Genomic DNA, 17,232 nt, shown 5'->3' on the forward strand with positions numbered 1-17,232 from the left:
TAATACAATGCTTCTGCCCCTTCTTAATAATATACCCATATTTAACCTCTTCCTAAGGTTTCACATTAACGTACATTTGTCTTTCAAAAGTGATTTTAAATTAACCTCATTTTTCTTTTCTCAGCTGAGAGTTATTTCTTACAAGACCCATTGGATTACAAATGTAACTTTAACTTGAAGCAGCGGGAGAAGCATAATTGGACAAGGAAACAATTACAGCACTAATACTTCTCATAAACTAGTTTTATTAACCCCTTTGTTATATACTTGTACAGCTTATGATTGCGTGTTACAGATGTTGCTCTGCGGGGACAGCACAGCAGCGGTGTTTAGAAGTCTCAGCTCAGGGTGTTAAAGGAGTTTTGAAAGCTCCGAAAATAATATAATATAATAACTCAAGGAATCATTAAGCTGGTTTCCTTTTTTTTTATATCCTAGATTTTCAGATCTGAATGTCGTATTTTTTCCTTTTAATTTCTGAATTTTTTGATTAAAAAGTTATCTTAATAATTGTTGATGATTTAAATATATGATTTAAAATAATGCACGTCTTTAAATGTGTTGTTTAAAATTCTAGATGATGAGAACAGAGGAGCAGTCAGACCACAAATGCTCAATGGGATTTTTATTAGGTAGAGCTGTCCAAGCCAATACAGCAGCTCTGGCATAAAGTCTACTTTTATCTGCTATGTTCAGTTTTCATTGAATTTGTCCTGGGGTGATAATGAAATGTTAACGCTGAGTCCTAGTGAGTGATGGCATCTTTACTGAACTGCATTTTAATTATGTGTTGTTAATATTCTTCCCCCACCATTTATGCAAAGGTAGGAACAGAACAATTAACCTCTTTTAATAACATAGTCCAGTATAACACCACCTTTTATATCTGACATCAATAATAATTTGATAGTACATATCGAGTAAAAAATCTGAAGGATTCAGTTTTCCAGGTGAAATATTTCACCGCTATAAATTCAGTAGTTTAAAAATTATTTCAATATTTTTAAACGGTAACATTTAAGAAGTAATAACATTTCACAGTCGGGATTTCAATCTTTTATTCTCCATTATTTGCCTCCATGTAATGAGACATTAGGGCTCCCTTTGTTGAATTTCTTTAACCTCATAAAACTATGCCGTGCAGTTTGATTTGCTGAGCTGAAAAACGTCTTGTGGACCAGACCCGACCACCGGGGGGGAAAAACCTCCAGCAGGCGGAACATTACAGGCTCCCAGGCTGTCTCCACAAGTACAACAAAACATCCATGCTGATCTGCTTAGCCATCGTGCCCCTCAACCCCCTAATGAACAAGAGCAAAAGAGCTCTTGGGCTTAGCCTCTCCCTCTTACCCTAACTTAACAAGATGTCCCCCTGCTCGCTCAGTTTCTCTCCTCGGCACACAGACACACACACACACAGATGCACATATGCACGGTGGCACACACAGACGCACACCTCCCAAACCCCAAACCACTAACCCTCAGACCAATCTGTCTGCGGCTCTAAAGTATTATTAGACTTACACACTCTCAGAGGGGAAACAGTGAGTGCCGAGAGCTGGAAGATGAGATATGCTACAGGGGCTACTAGTTCCATTAAAATTGCATTCACTGGGGCCTTTGTTATCATCGGTCCTGACGTTTTCAGGGTGAAGTGGGGCTCGCTGATCCATGACCATCTCATCTATCTTTCAGGATTTGAAGGAAGTTGGTGTGAAATTGACACCAATGAGTGCGGCTCCAATCCATGCCAAAACCACGGCGACTGTGTGGACCAGGTCAACAGTTATAGGTAAAGAGTGTTATCCATAACCAGCTTTTCGTTTCCGGGGAGACAGGCGAATGTCAGGGTAGCGATGGAGAGTCAATACAAGAAACCTTGTACATGTCGCAGGTCATTTACAGTGATTTTTATAGTAGATTTCCCTGAGCTAATGTAATTGTTCTCATTATTTTGTAACATTTCAGCTTGGAAAAAAAAAAAAAACGCCATCATTGCTTTTTTGAGTTTAGTTAATCTGTCAAACTCCAAATCTATGTCCCTGTGCTGCGTGTGCAATCACACTAATTATGATGTGTAATTAATATCATTATTTTCCCATTGATTATTCTCACCCTGTGCATGCGCCAGTGGGAAACAAATGGATCTTCCATTTTCCATCCGAGACAAAATATCAATATTAAATGATTTTTCTGTTCCAGCTGTGAGTGTAAGATGGGATTTTCTGGCCTTCACTGTGAAGAAGACGTCAATGAATGCACCTCCAGCCCCTGCAGAAACGCTGGGATTTGTCAAGACCTCGTGAACAAGTAAGTGCACCTCGCTGTGACTTCGCACCTAAACCCGTTGTTTGCTTCTGAGACGTTTTAAATACGTCAATAAAGGTCCGGGCAGAATGCATTTCCCCAGCTTTGTTTTGAAAGGCGAAAGCGCAGGAAAACACGCGGCGTCGAGGCGTTTCCCCTTCAGAGTGCTCCAGTTTATATAACAAGCCTGTCTTCATCCTTGACACAGATAGGCTGCTATTCTGAAAGACAGAGAGAGAATTCAGCAGGAACACATCATGTATCCAGATTGGGCTTTACTCCACTGGTGCCTCTCTCTGCTGTGCTTAATGGGAGCCCTGGGGCTTCCCGGGCTTAGTCGGACAGATGGGTAGAGAAGTCCCAGGGCCAATTTGAGTCCTAAATGTTTTGTCTCCAGTTTGTCTCCCGTCATGATTTGGCTCCCATGTGACCTGGCCCCGGCTCAGAGCGCTCCTCTGATTGCACAGTCCAGGGAGTTCACATCAGGTGTGCTTTAACCCCGCTGCCCACCACGAGCACTACACGCGCCCGCCGACTCCCGTCTCCCTGACCCGACAAGCCGAGCGAGTCCATCTGTGCCGCGGCGATGAATCAGACTGTGCAGTGTACTCACCCAGCCCATGCTGTGTCTTGTGTTAACCCAGCCTTTGCATTAAGATGCAGTGGGTTGAGCTCTGCGAGGGTCAGTCTCTTCCCATCTATGTATACACAGCACAGGGCTTTTATATAAGCTGCTTCTGTCCAACTTGACTGTAACAGACTGCAGTAATGAAAGTGTTGTCTCGGAGTTTAAAGTGTGCAGTGTGACAATAACAATTCGGTTTAGCCCCATTGCTGAAACTTGATCAAGTTTAACTGGTTTACCGATCATAAGAACTGTGTTTAAATATGAAAAGATTGAGTTTATATTTCGCGCAGAGGTGTCTAATTGCGTGTTTTCCAATTATCTCATCTAGAAAATACAATAACCGCCTCACACCCAACACCTGAGGAGTGCGCTCGGAGATATAAGAGCCACTGACGGCCGCGGAGAGGGATTTGAATTGAATAAACTGCGCAGATTATAGGCTCCTTCCTTTAGTAACAAGTCACCAAACGTAATTCAAATTAAGTTACACACTGGGAAAGTTAAGTGCTGTCATATTGTTGGCAATTTCTGCGAGAAGAGTCTGAGAATGAAAAATGAGTCTCAATTTGCACTGGGTTATTTCTGCTGGAGTACGTGGAGCTTCTACAATAAAAAAAATCATCTTATTTTAAAGTAAGGACTAAACACACGAGCATGCTACAATAAGCGTCTGAATTTTTCCTTAATAATTGATTTCTCATTGATCGACTGTTATCGCCTCCTCCTCAGATTCCGCTGCATTTGCCCTCGTGGTTATTTCGGAACGCTGTGTGACCTGGATGTGAACGAGTGTGAAGTTTCACCTTGCCTACACGAGGGCATCTGTATCAACACACCCGGCGGCTTCAAGTGTGTCTGTCGCCCTGGATACTCAGGTAGCTCTTTTTTTTTTTTTTCTTCCCTCAGGTGACATGAAGATCAATACGAGAGTCTGAAAAGCTTATCATGACTGCTGCGGCCGCGCGCTATCGAGGCGACTCTGACACAGATCTGGCTTTAGTTGTAAAAAAAAAAAAAGAATAAATAAACGGCTTCACAATGCTTAGTTTTAATTAGCCCGCCTGCCTCCGCGAGATACAGCGGCTACTTCAGCGTAAAGCTAACGAGATACATTTCACGTCTGATGAAAACTTCTCAGTGTCTGTTAGTCGCCTTTATTTCATTTCACCAGTCTCTTTAGTCTCACGGTGCTATTGTTGTTTCACTTCAATCCATTTGTCTTATTTTCCACCCAGAAGGATATTGAGGTATTTTATAGTGTGTGTGTGCGTTTGTGTGTGTGTGTGTGTAAAGCCGATTCCTGTCAGCTACCGGGAAGATTAATTTCATTTGTCTTCCACACTGTATCATCAATTTATCCTTCCCCAGTTGAGAGAGGGAGGAAATCTCGGAGGTATTGCTTCTCTGGAGAGCAGATCCTGACACGCATGGCCCAATTCCCACAGAAGCAGCTTTTATTATTAGGCCTACGCGCAGCATAGTACAAGTCATTACTTTTTCTGTTGCTCTAAGCTCATCTGAGGAAACAGGGCTCCCCGAGAGAGCGAGTGGCCAGAGGATACAGTCGGGATCGGCTCAAACCGAGTAGAACTCATACGAAATATTTGCTCCGGTAACTTGTGTAGCAGCGGCGCAACTTTTCACAAGAGCACAAGCAGCTTCGTGCTGCCGCTGTTACTTGTTTCTATTCCAGTCATAGAGGTAATTTGCCGTCCTGACGTGATTCATCACATCACGCGTGTGCAGCCCGATTGGAAATTGATTGAAATGTTATTCAGCTTCGATGCTATAATGGGCCTCTTCTTCTGTCGCTGAAGTATCTTTTTAACCTGACACACATCACATTATTTGCTCCAGCCATCAGGAATGTCGACGGGTGTTTTTTTTTTTGTTTTGTTGCATATCTAATGCCAAACTTCATTGTGACTGTAACACTTGAAGCTGCCCACTAATAAATGAGTCTGGAGCTGCTTCTACACTGTGATTAAGCCGCGGTGACACTTCATTCCCACCTGCATCCCTGCCCTTATTGAATTGTCTTAGTTTATATTTGGTGAATGAGTCACTGAGTGCATCTGTATTTTCCGCTCTTTTATTAGATCTCCTGCTTTCAGCCGGTGTTCTTGTAGAAGTCGTCTAAAAGCTCTGACTATTACCACATATCTCAGAACTGATGGAGAATGTTTTAGGCCTTTTACATATGAGGTGTTTGAGCTTTGAGAACTAATTGAAGCATGCTTTAGTCAGATTTCTGACACTTCCAACAGCTTTTATCGTTATTTTCTAACCTTCGTGACGCACTTTAAGAAAGAATGTGTTGGATTAAACATTGCTTTTTTTTATCATGAAGTGTTTTTCACTTTTCTGGGACGTCAGGTGTCCATACGCTTTATTTGTTGAACTAGAATGGCTCTGATGAAACCAGATTAAAATGAACTAGAATTTGATTTGGATCTGAACCAAATTGCACACACACATAGAAATCAGTCCCCTTATCTTGACTGTTTTATTTCTAGTGAAATCAATGAAAATGCTGACACCCTATCTCAAACATTTGTGGATCCGCCTTAAGCAAACAAACAAACAAACAGATAAACAGACAGGGGTGAAAACAATACCTCCCTGGCCGAGGCAATAACAGTTTTATAGAAAGTGATAAAAGATTCCTGCATCCACCCCTTTGTCCAGATCCAGTTCTTTCTAGTCCTTTCTAGTCCTTTGTAATCCTCCTAACAAAACTAACAAATAAACCAACCAATCGTCAAACAGACTAGAATAGCACTGAGTAAACACCCTATGTCACAATGTAAAAGAAAGTGATACGAAATATTCCTGGATCCACCCCTTTGTCTGGATCAGTGCCATGGTGGCTTATTTATTGTCCCATGTCCCGTTCTTGCACCAAATCATGTTGAAATCTGCTCAGTTGTTTTTTTTGCTTAATCCTGCTGACAAACAAACAAACAAACAAACAAACCACCAAGGCCCGACAGTCCTTTTTTAGATTCAATCAAGCTGAAGCAATTAACACACTCATAGATATCAATTCCCCTATTATGCCTGATATTTATTTTTTCAAGATCCATTAATTATTTCTGGTGAAATCGGTGAACATTTAGAAAAACGCCCTCTCTGATAATGTTAAAGAAAGTGAGGGAGTGTGTGGATCCACCTTCTGATGCTGATCAAAATTGAATGAGTCTGTCCCGGACCCACAACACACCTTTCCACCGAGTTTCATGGCCATCAGCCGTGCAGTTTCTACGCAGTCCCGCTAACAAACAAACAAACAAATAAACAGACAGAAGTAAAAACAATACCTCTTTCACAGTGTTAAGTTATGGCTCAAACTTAATCACGTGTTATTATGCTTTATTTTCCCATTCAGTGTCACTTTGTTCTCCACATGTCTCATTGAGTTGTACATAATTCAGAAAGACAGTCTTGGCAGCTGCTGAGATCTCGACCGTTTTATCATTATTTAAGGTTTAGAAGGCTCTGCAATCCCAATAATGTATTATTTAACTATACATACAGGCACCGTGCTCCACACTGAGGTCAGAAGTCATTACAGTGACATGATGAATGGCTCATCCTCTTTATATAAATCACAGTTTAAGCACACTGTTCGTCACCTTCTGTTTTTTCTTCTTCACCCGTCATTAAGGAGCATGTTCCCTTGAGTGATAGAACAGTGCAATCAGCACATTGTTGCAGACTCCTCAGTCAGCACATTGTTGGCTGACGATGATGATGATGATGATGATGATGATGATGATGATGATGATGTTCTGGTCCCCACTGTCGTTTTGATGATCAGGCTTCAGTGAATTCAGGATTTTTGCTGCGTGAACTTGATAAATAAAATGAATGTTATTTTACACTGAGGCTCGGCAGAGATCTTTTGCTTTAGATATATATGTATTTTAGTACATTTTAGAGTAACATGTACTTCCTGTGCTAATATTTATTAATCAAATCAATTAAAACTGTACAATGAACTATTAGGGCCGTATTAAAGAAAGATAATCTTGGGATTTCAAGAATCAAGTCGGAATTTTATGAGAATAAAGTCATGATATTTACATAAGAAAGAATACTGTCTTTAATTGGAAGAAAGTTGCAATACTACAATAATTTGACAAGAACATTTTTTATATTTTACAAGAATCTTGAACCAATCTCACAATATCTTGAGAAAGTATAAAAGCTCTTTGAATATCACACAGATTTAACCAATGATAACCTCGCACCCGACCAAACATTTCCTCCAGGTCTGTGTGGTTCTTTCTTTGGAATAGACAAAGTTTCTTGCACAATCTTTTCAAAGTCCTGATAATAATTCAAATGTGGTGCAAAAGAGCTGAAAGAGTATTGAGTAAGTTATTTGTGAAACTTATACTTATGCTCAAAATTCCTCATTTTAACAGGCTGATCTTCTGATATTCCCTCTCTAACATGACACACAGCCTAAGTGTATATTCTCATTATATTACAGCTTTATTATGGTAATATCATAAATTTATTCTCAAAATCGTATATTTTTTTATTTTAATTAAAGTGGCTGTTATATTCATATAACATAAAACTGAGACAGTCCTTATGGGACAGATGTAGTACACGACTTCTATGTGTATTTTTGAATTAAAAGCTTCAAATATGTCAGTATTTTCTTAGAAACAGAAGTATCAGTGTTTCACTCTGTCATTTACAGTGTTTAATTAAGCCACAAGACACTCTGCAGTGTTGTTGTATTAACGAGTGTTTATTATAGTAAATATTAGTATTTTTTAGCCGGCCCTCATTCTGCAGGATTAAAAGATCAAGGAACGAGGAAATTGTGTCTCATTCACAGTTTTGTCTTTTGTAATATCAAGGATCATCTTAAAATACCTGAAGTAATATATTCTGTATTTAATAAAAACCGTCAAATTAAACGAGTGCTCTTATTAAGCCTCAGCATATTGATAATGTGAAACACGTGTGTCAAAGTAATGTGTCTTAAATGACAGAAGAGATTTTTCTCTCACCGTTTTTAAACCTAACGTCTCTTTTCACCCATCACACTCCTCTGCTACATTATTCATAGTTCAGTTTCTGCTGCAACCCTTTTGTTATTTTTGGGCTCAAACGTGGTTTTGTCACCTGTGCAGGCACAATCCAAATTTTCCAGTCTCTTTCTCCTTTGACTAAATAAAACAAGTTATCGGTTTGGGACAAGAAAGGAATCGTTTTACAGTCTGTAATGAGGGAACATGATAGATTCCGCGTGCACTAAAAGACACTTTATTTATTCTCTTTCATGATAAAACACGGGAGGCAATAAATAAATCCTTGCTCCCGTTGTCACAGTGCTTCCTTACATCTGCCTCAGCCCGCAGATAAAACGCTAACCAAATGATTAACGACGGGTCAGTCATAATTCTTCATCTGTTGGAAGTCTCAAACAGAGTTTTAGGAAATAATCTTTTTACCACCAAAAATGAAAAATAACACGGCAAACAAAAAAATGCTTGGTTGTAGAAATAAGCCACCGCCGATTCATTTATTTTTAATTCCTCCACAAACACAGGCACCGCTGTTGATCTCTCTGAAGCAATAACCTGCAACACAAACATTATCAGTGTGTTTTCCGAACTTGTGTTTAGATTTGTTGGCAGAACCAGTCTTATTTTGACAGTTTGTGTTGTCTGGTGTTTCCACTTCACAGCACTGAACTCGCCCTCCTCTTCGTTTCCTCTGTGATCTCGTTGCTATTTTTTGTGAGGTCTGCATTAATAATGAAAAATCATCAGCTCTGGGAATAACGCTGACCTACACTCTGTGACTCTTTTTTGCGTCCGATTGGACAGTGAAGTTATATGCGAGTTGTTTTGAGGATAATTCATGTGTTCCAGTTGAGTCAGCACATTTTCTGCAGCACATTTAGTCGAAGTAGGATTGTGTCTTTATACCTCGTAAACTTGGTCCTGTGTAGTCACAGCTGTGAGGATATACAGCTCTTACAGTGCATGACACACTTTTCAGTGCGAGTCCAGTGCTGCACTTCACACGAGTCCTCTCAGAGTCCAGCTACGGTGCGGCGTGCTCAGTTTTTTCAACGCCTTTCTCCAGCCTGTTTATTTATGATGAAGAATTATTTCAGTTAAATACATTGAAGTGTTGTTAATGAGGTGATTCATCCAGATTATAGTTTATACACTCAGTTTTAGTGTTGCATCGATAGCTTTGGTTTTATTAAGATGTCCTCTTGTTTCCCAGCAGACTGGAGGTGAGTGGAATTTTTCGTTTGTGGTGCTCACAGCAGTAAAATAAAAATGAAGAGAATGTGGAAGTTTTGTGGAAAAAGAAAAATCCTCAGAACCCATCATGGACAGTTTTCGTCGGACCTACTTTTAAATAAAGAAATACTCGTAATTGGTCACTGGTATTTCTGTGGATTAGAAACCAGGAAACCGTGTCGGTAAATAATTGTGCCTTGTGAACTTTTTCACTACTATGAAAACCACACGTGTAAATCCTCTCCCTTTTGTCTGTCGATCAAATGATTGGATAATCAATAGAGCTCTTCAGTTAAGTTATTAGTGAGTCAATATTTTAATACCTTTTTAGTTTCACATTAGATAGAAAAAGCATCTGGCAAAAAAACTTAGTATGGTGAACGTTACAAAAGAAAGCACCAATTCAATTTGTTCCAGGTCAGGGGCTTACATTTTTCCCACTTTCTTTAACATTGTGAGATAGAGCGTTTTTCCTGACATGTTTAGGGGACTGATATTTTCCAGTGTGTACAATTTGGTGCACGTCCAATTAATAATCTGGATTTAGTGAATTGAAATGTGGTTTCATAAGAGGAATGAAGGTGAAGGTATTCACCAAAGTGTCATTCTAGTTGATTTTTCTTTTCATTTAGTGTCTTTTGATATGTGTGGATATTTATAAATAAATGTTCATAAGATGTATAACAAACTGTGCAAAAATGATTAGTCCTGCTGTCATCACTTACATTCAAATAACTCCCTGGTTTAAGGTTTAATATCTTTCTGCAGGAGATGACAGTTCTGCTCTCTTCTTTGTTTAACCAATTTGCTACATGTGGACGCTGGAAATTAAAGTTAACGCAAGCAAGACATTACTGTGCGTCTCTCGCCCAAGAGATGTTTATATCAAACACAATTACGCGTTTATTCCACTTTGAATTGTTTGTATTGTGGCGAACCATTTTCATTAAAAGCATTCAAAGTTTGTCTTATAATGTCAGAACAATAAGAAGTGAGCAGGAGGTGACTTGGGGTGAAAATATTGGAGCTGTACACAAGCCAGGAGTCCTTCGATGCAATGTCAAGTTCATTGCACGCAGCGCTCTCCTGTTTACCATCCCTGCCGGTCTGTGATCACTGTAGGTCAAAGGTTACTAAAGAGACCAGAGAGGGACAACATGTCATGCTGGTGAGGCAGCTGTACGTGGACAGTTTGCTCACTGCTGCAGGGAGAGACACTGTTTTACTGTTGAAGTCACAGGTTGTTTTGCTCATTATGACTTTATAATTGTATTAGTTTCTAATCTACCCTGAGATGGTAATTGATTTTCATGTTATGCATATGTTTTTAGTATGTATAGATTATAAAAATAAAAACAACACTAAAGCTGATACCCCAGCCAAGGCCCAATAGTTCCCTGAAATTCAGTCAAGCTGCACTAAATTACATACACTCTTAGATATCAGTTATCCCTTAATATTCCAAATTTTGTTTTCATCAACATTCATGAATTATTCTTTGAGAAATCAGGGGAAATCTTGAAAAACAGAACTAACATCATGAGCAAAGTAACATCCAAACCAACCAATAAACAAAAATGGGTGAAATCATATTCTCCTTGAAAACCTCCTTGGCAGAGATATTAGGGAATTCACTAGTTATCATTACTGGGCTAAAACTCCTGCACAGTACGTCCTAATGTTTTTTATTTATCAGTCCCTAAAGAAAGAAACGTGTATAGACCTGACACTGGCATTCTTTTAAAGCATGCAACGATCAGCATATATCAGCTCTAATGGATGGGATGGTGCAGTCACTTTTCTGTCTTTTAATTTTAAATAAAAAATCTGCCCTTGAACAGCTTCAAATTCCTTCCAATTTTTTTGAAAATACTACAACAACATGGTGATTTTATCTGCTTTACAGTATAAATGAATAAATGCATAATCACTGGTGTGAGTAAAAGAACAAAAAAACAGTAGCGCTGTAAGCATCTATTGAAAATAATAAATGATGCTGACTAAGCAGATGTTCAGTGGAATATTTTGCAGATAATCATTACATAGCTTGACAAGGATATATACTGTAACCCATGGTCACCAGTAAAAAAAGATAAGGCTCGTGTTGTTTTGTTCCATTTTATTACTTTTTATTCCACAAATCAAATGGAAAGAAAACCCAACAACAAATTCATCCTGACAACTCTTTGTAGCCGCACGCTGATGCTCAGTAGATTAATTGTGTTGTCGACCTCCACCGCATCCAAAAACTATTTAAAGCATTAAAGTGCTGGTGCATTTTGTCAGCACATTCCCTCATCGCTTTAAAAATACCCAGTGTAGTTTATTCCTCTAAGTTTGTCAAACAAAAAAAAAACTAAAAAAATGGACCTGGGGCAAACAATGATGTTTCAGTCGCGTGTGTTTTGTTGAGAAGGTCTTGCACGTGCGTTTTGAGGTTACAAAATAAAATTGGACAGAGACGGAAAAATCCAACTCAGAGTTCAGTTGTCCATATTCTTGACTGGTCCCCATTATAAATTATACATTTTTTGGGTGTTTTTCGCTGCTTTAGAACTAAGAAAATATCTCTCCACTTACACAGTTTACATAATTTAAGTAAAGTCAGATTTATTTATATATCACATTAAAAACAGCAGTTGAGCCAAAGTGCTTCATAAAAGTAAAAAAACACTGTAAAAGACACATAAGATAAGGTAAAAAGAAGGAATAAATAAATACAATTAAATATTGATAGAAGTTAATGGAATTGTAAAACAAAAGTAGGCTGAAGCAAGCAAGATTAAAAAGGCAGGACTTTAAATTGGATTTTAAACTAGAAATGCCGCCCTGTGGTTGCATGCGTCCGCCAACCAGTGCAGTTTCAATTTACATAATCTTTTTCCAGATCATATGAGGTCATCGAGACCTTTGACCACTGAAATCGGTTCATGTTCAAGAGGCCAGCAACATGTTTTGTGAGGCCACCGTGACCTTGACCGCCCAAAGCTCATCAGTTAATTTGTGAGTCTAAAAACATTTTCCTGAGGCGTTCTTAAAATAGTGCGATCAGGAGGCAGAAAGTAGTTTAGTGACCTCACCCTTTGACGTCCAAATTTGAATCAGGTCATCTTTGAGTCCAAGGAAACGTCTTTACCAAATTTGCAGAAATTTCCCAAAGGCATTCTTGAGATATCGTGTGCAACAGACCTAATGTGGAATGTGAGATTTCTCCACTGTTCGGGGGAAGCAACAGAGAAATCAGAATCTCCTTTAGTTTTACGACGAGAAAGGGGGACTTAAAGGATTTGTTTTGAGGATGACCTGAGTAACCAATAGGGGTAGAACATAGAACCAGGAGATCTGTCATATGACAAGGGACTACGCCATTAAGAGCTTTCTAAACAAATAGTTGTATTTTCAAATCAATTCTGTATTTAACTGGTAACGAATGTAGGTTTGCCAGGACGGACGCTATATATCTTGCTACATTTTAGAAGTCAATTGCCTGTGTTTTGGACCAACTGCAAGCAGGAGAGAGTTTAATATGTTATATATATGTTTATTTCCCAGGGGCACGGTGTGAAGTCAACATCGACGAGTGTGTTTCCAACCCGTGCCAAAATAGTGGGAGATGTTTTGATGGAGCCAATCGATACCACTGCTTGTGTCCTGATGGCTTCATTGGGCTCCACTGTGAGACCAACGTGGATGAATGCGTGTCGGCACCTTGTCGTCACGGAAGGTACAGATTTTTCTTCCCGTCGTTTAAAACAGAAACACAGCAAATCGTGCAGAAATGGCCCAGAATCATTTATAATTACACTCCCTGGCAGCGCAGCGAGCTGAGACGTACTGTATGTCACACGCGCTAATGTGATGCACTCATAGGTTGTCTCAATTATAGTTATTAAATCCTTTGAAGGGGAAACACATTCAGTCAAAAGATTATATCTCTCTCCACTCTATACGGCAAAAGAACAGACCAGCATATACCGAGGCTTTGTAGTTCATTTTAAACAGCCGTCGCCTGTAAAGTTTGATAGATCAGCACTGACCCCGTGTGTTTTGGCCTGTTTCAGCTGCGTGGATGGAATCAATTCGTTCTCCTGTGTGTGCGAGTCTGGATGGACTGGCAGCAGATGTGAAACAAACATCGACGTGAGTGGAGCCTGATTAATAGACCTGCTGTGTGTTCAAGAGCAATGTCAAAAGAATTTAGTAAACTTTGTGTGGCCTTTGGTTTCCCCGACTCCATTGATTTCCCCCACAAGACAAGTCATTTGATCTACCAGGATCATGTAAGCATTGTACAAACACCTGATTAAAAGAAATTGCTTCGTCTAATGTCTAATTGATTTAAAACCACAGCTCGAGCTGGACTCTAGAGATAAAACCCTGAGTTGCTTACGAGGTCTCTGTGTGCATTTAGCTGAATGGACAATCAGATCATCTGCTTTTTAACTGCTAACGATCCATCTGAAACTGGAAGATTGTGTTTTCTTACGACACATTTTATGGTTATATCTGTCAGAATGTGTATTATTATTGTTGTTGGAACAGTGCCTCGCTCTTTGTAAATGATTGATGTGTTTTCATTTCCAGGAGTGTGCTTCCAGGCCCTGTTTGAATGGAGGCTCCTGCGTGGATCTCACTGATAAGTATGCATGCTTCTGTCAGGATGGTTACACGGGGAAAACCTGTGAGATCGATGTCGACGTCTGCAGAGAGGCTGCTGTTAATGTCTCCTTGTGTTTCAATGGAGCCACCTGCGTCGACGGCGAAGGATCAAACTTTACATGCAGGTGCGTTGGTCGGCAATTAGAAGTATTTGTTTTGATGTATTGTCACTGACATATTGTGACTGAATGACATGAACCATAACTCGTAAATCACTGCTTATCTAGCATGGCATGATGAATCAACACAGCCTTGATTTTATGGGTTTAAGTGAAACTTCAGTGTCATGTGAGCCAAGACGAGGTGGGGAACGAGCTGCTATGACTCCAGATCGTTGAAAGATGAACCCAACGGACATCTCAGCTTTTACGTCATGATTTAAATGTATTTTCTAATAGTCTTATTTACAATTTGATTAATCCGTTTCCTACCATATAGGTAGAAAATAAATAATATTCGTGTTGATGTCAAATCTGAGAAATTCAGTAAACCTCCCATATATTCCACTGGTTTTACGCAACATGCTGATCTACTCACCTCTATGGGCGCACGCTCGACCTAGTTTTGACACAAAGTCTGTCTTTTTCAGATCTCGTTATCTCGGCACATCTGCCTGTCCTTTCACATCGCTGCTCCCTTACTTATAAGGTTACAGTGTCTAGACGTTGTATTAGCCCCTCTGAAACCTGCTCTACCGATCATATTGACTCAACTACCACTTATAAACTTGCTGAGCATCTTGAGTCTGCTGTAAACCCCACCACTGCAATAACAGTTCCACTGAAAAATCTTAATCTCTCCCCTTGCAATCGAGACTCTCAATGTCGAAAAACAAAAATGCAGGAAAATTGAACAAATGGAGAAAAACCAAGCAAAACCTTTTTGGCTGGTGCTGTTTAATAGCCTGAACGTAACCATGCTATTCATTCTGCTAGAAACTCTCATTAGACACATACAAAATTGCCCAAAATTTCTCCTTGAAACCGTCAAACCCTCTTGAAAGTAGTAATGATTCGGACCGACTTTGCTTCAATACTTATAATTAATACAATTGATCAGCACATATTATTAGACCACCTATAAAGTTATACTGTGTCTCACTCACTGCACTTTGTTCTACACAACCACAATTCATCAGATCATACTATGTTCAGTTATGGTGTGCCACAAGGATCTGTGCTTGGTCCTATTCTTTTTTTTATTCACATGTGGCCCCTTGGCACATTTATTAGTAATTGAGTTTCCACTGCACATTTGATACTCAGCTTTACATATCTTATATTATAGTCATTTTATGAATTTATCTTAACATGACTATAATATAAGATATATAAAGCTGAGCATCAAATGTGCAGTGGAAACTCAATTATACTGGAACTACTAATGAAATCTGTAAAAAGCGATTTCATTAGTAGTTCCAGTTATTTATATTAACGTAATAAATATACAAATGGTGATTAGATGGTAGTATTATTGAAAAATTAAGTTGTAAATCGATCACTGTATAGCAGCTTATAGTGATCAATTTTACCTTGACAGATTTGATAACTATGTGATTTAGGGTAAGTCAGATAAATGTTATTTATTTGTTCATTCATTAGTATAGTATTTTTGAATCATGTTTTTTAGAAAAATACAAAATGTATTCAGTGATCATTTGCCACCTTGATCGTGGTAAACAGAGATGTGTGAAAAGGGCAACCCTCATCGGAGCGGGGTCAGAGAAAAGTCAGTTCACATATTGTGTCGTTGCAGTATCACAACAGGTACAAAAGTCTAAATATCCATCTTTAACAGCTGAAAAGGTTTCGCTGATCCAGGAATTTCCAGGAGTCTTCAAGACTTATTGTTTAGCGACAATCCGTGTAGGCCTTAATCTGTGAACTTTACAGTCACAGTCCTCCGGTGGTTGCCGGTGAATCATTGCTTTTTAAGTGTTGACATGTTCTCCCCTGAGTGATGAAGTGTGTCTGAAAACAAGGTGTATGTGTTAGGAGTGTGCAGGTCTGACACAGCAGCTCCCTGTTTGCCTTAAAGGTAATTACAATGTCAAGCCGTGATGTGCTGATGTATGCTCATTTAATGGATCCCAGTCTAAAACAACTCCAAACAAGATGCTCCTCTTTATACTGTTATATATTGTTGCACAGGAGTGACTCAGCTCAGCGTCTTTTTATGATGCCCCCTTCACTCTAGCTTTACTTGTGTATATACAGTATTACAAGGATGCAATATATGTTGTGTACTGTAGATATATCTGCTCACCAAGGACAGAGTATTAAACATGCACTGTAGTACTGCTGATCTGCAGTTGGGTGATTGTGCATTGTTTGATTATATCTCTCTAAATTAAAATTAAAATTTGTATACAGACATAAATGTGTTGCACTGTTAACCGGTGTTTGGCCACATTGTTTAAAGAGTGAGTCACAGATGGACTGTCAACATTTTTCCAGTGGATTGCTGTGTCAACACTTTTCTGATTAAAAAGATAAACATACAATAACAGAAATCATGACAACAAGATTAGCTGTTGTACATTGTTTGTCCATCAACTTTCACTCAAACGATTTGTTGGTGAATGACAAAAAGTTAAATTTTGTATTTATATTTACAACTGTATTTTTTTTTATGCCTGCTGCCTAGATCAGCTCGATTTCAGGTCGGATGCAGCTCTTCTAATGACTGCAGGGGAGTTCCCCATTTGAGGCTCATCTAAACAGATTATCTGGCTAATATATCCTGCATAGTGAGGGGTTCACAGACAATCGTATATGAGTGAATGTAAATATCAGACACGGTTAATATTTACGATTGGAAAATCGGGTAAACTCTAGCCAGTGAGAGGGAGCTGATCGGGAATTATTACAAATGGAATGTTGTGTATTTGTGTTTGGAACCATGACTGCGAGCTTCAAGTTTCTAATGAGTTCCTAAGTCTCTCGAATCGCCACTTGCCACCATTGTCCTGCACCTTGACCCAGGAGATTTAATATAACTTAAAGGGATTGTTTACAGAAAAAGGAACATTCACTCATTATCTACTCACCACTATGCCGATGGAGGGGTAGGTGAAGCGTTTGAGTCCACACTTAACACTTCTCATCCAAGAATCCGGTACCGAAAGTATTAATGCTAGCTGAACTAGCGATGCTACCGTGCACCCTTGGGGCGAGAGCTTGCATGTGTGCGAATATGAACGAGGCTCCAGAGAAGGATAACAGAGGACATTTAGGCTTATGGAAGCATTTTATGCTTTTTTCAGTTTTTTTATGTTTGAAAAATCGATCCCCAGTTACTTGTATTGTTTTGTATTGGATTTGGTTGCAACACTGTTCACCCCTGAAACACCAAAAG

At 39.2% G+C, this 17,232-nt stretch overlaps 1 protein-coding gene across 1 annotated transcript in view; it reads left to right on the top strand.

Moving 5' to 3' along the window:
* The window catches only part of eys (eyes shut homolog), a 167,308-nt gene that overhangs the window by 79,313 nt on the left and 70,763 nt on the right, over positions 1-17,232 (top strand). The window contains exons 26-31 of the mRNA XM_047342277.1: positions 1,696-1,792; positions 2,203-2,310; positions 3,665-3,810; positions 12,769-12,940; positions 13,278-13,356; positions 13,801-14,000. Coding sequence (XP_047198233.1) covers positions 1,696-1,792; positions 2,203-2,310; positions 3,665-3,810; positions 12,769-12,940; positions 13,278-13,356; positions 13,801-14,000 — 802 coding nt within the window. The remainder of the gene's footprint in view (positions 1-1,695; positions 1,793-2,202; positions 2,311-3,664; positions 3,811-12,768; positions 12,941-13,277; positions 13,357-13,800; positions 14,001-17,232) is intronic.

The sequence above is a fragment of the Hippoglossus stenolepis genome, chromosome 12 (assembly GCF_022539355.2).
Source record: "Hippoglossus stenolepis isolate QCI-W04-F060 chromosome 12, HSTE1.2, whole genome shotgun sequence".
Taxonomy (NCBI): domain Eukaryota; kingdom Metazoa; phylum Chordata; class Actinopteri; order Pleuronectiformes; family Pleuronectidae; genus Hippoglossus; species Hippoglossus stenolepis.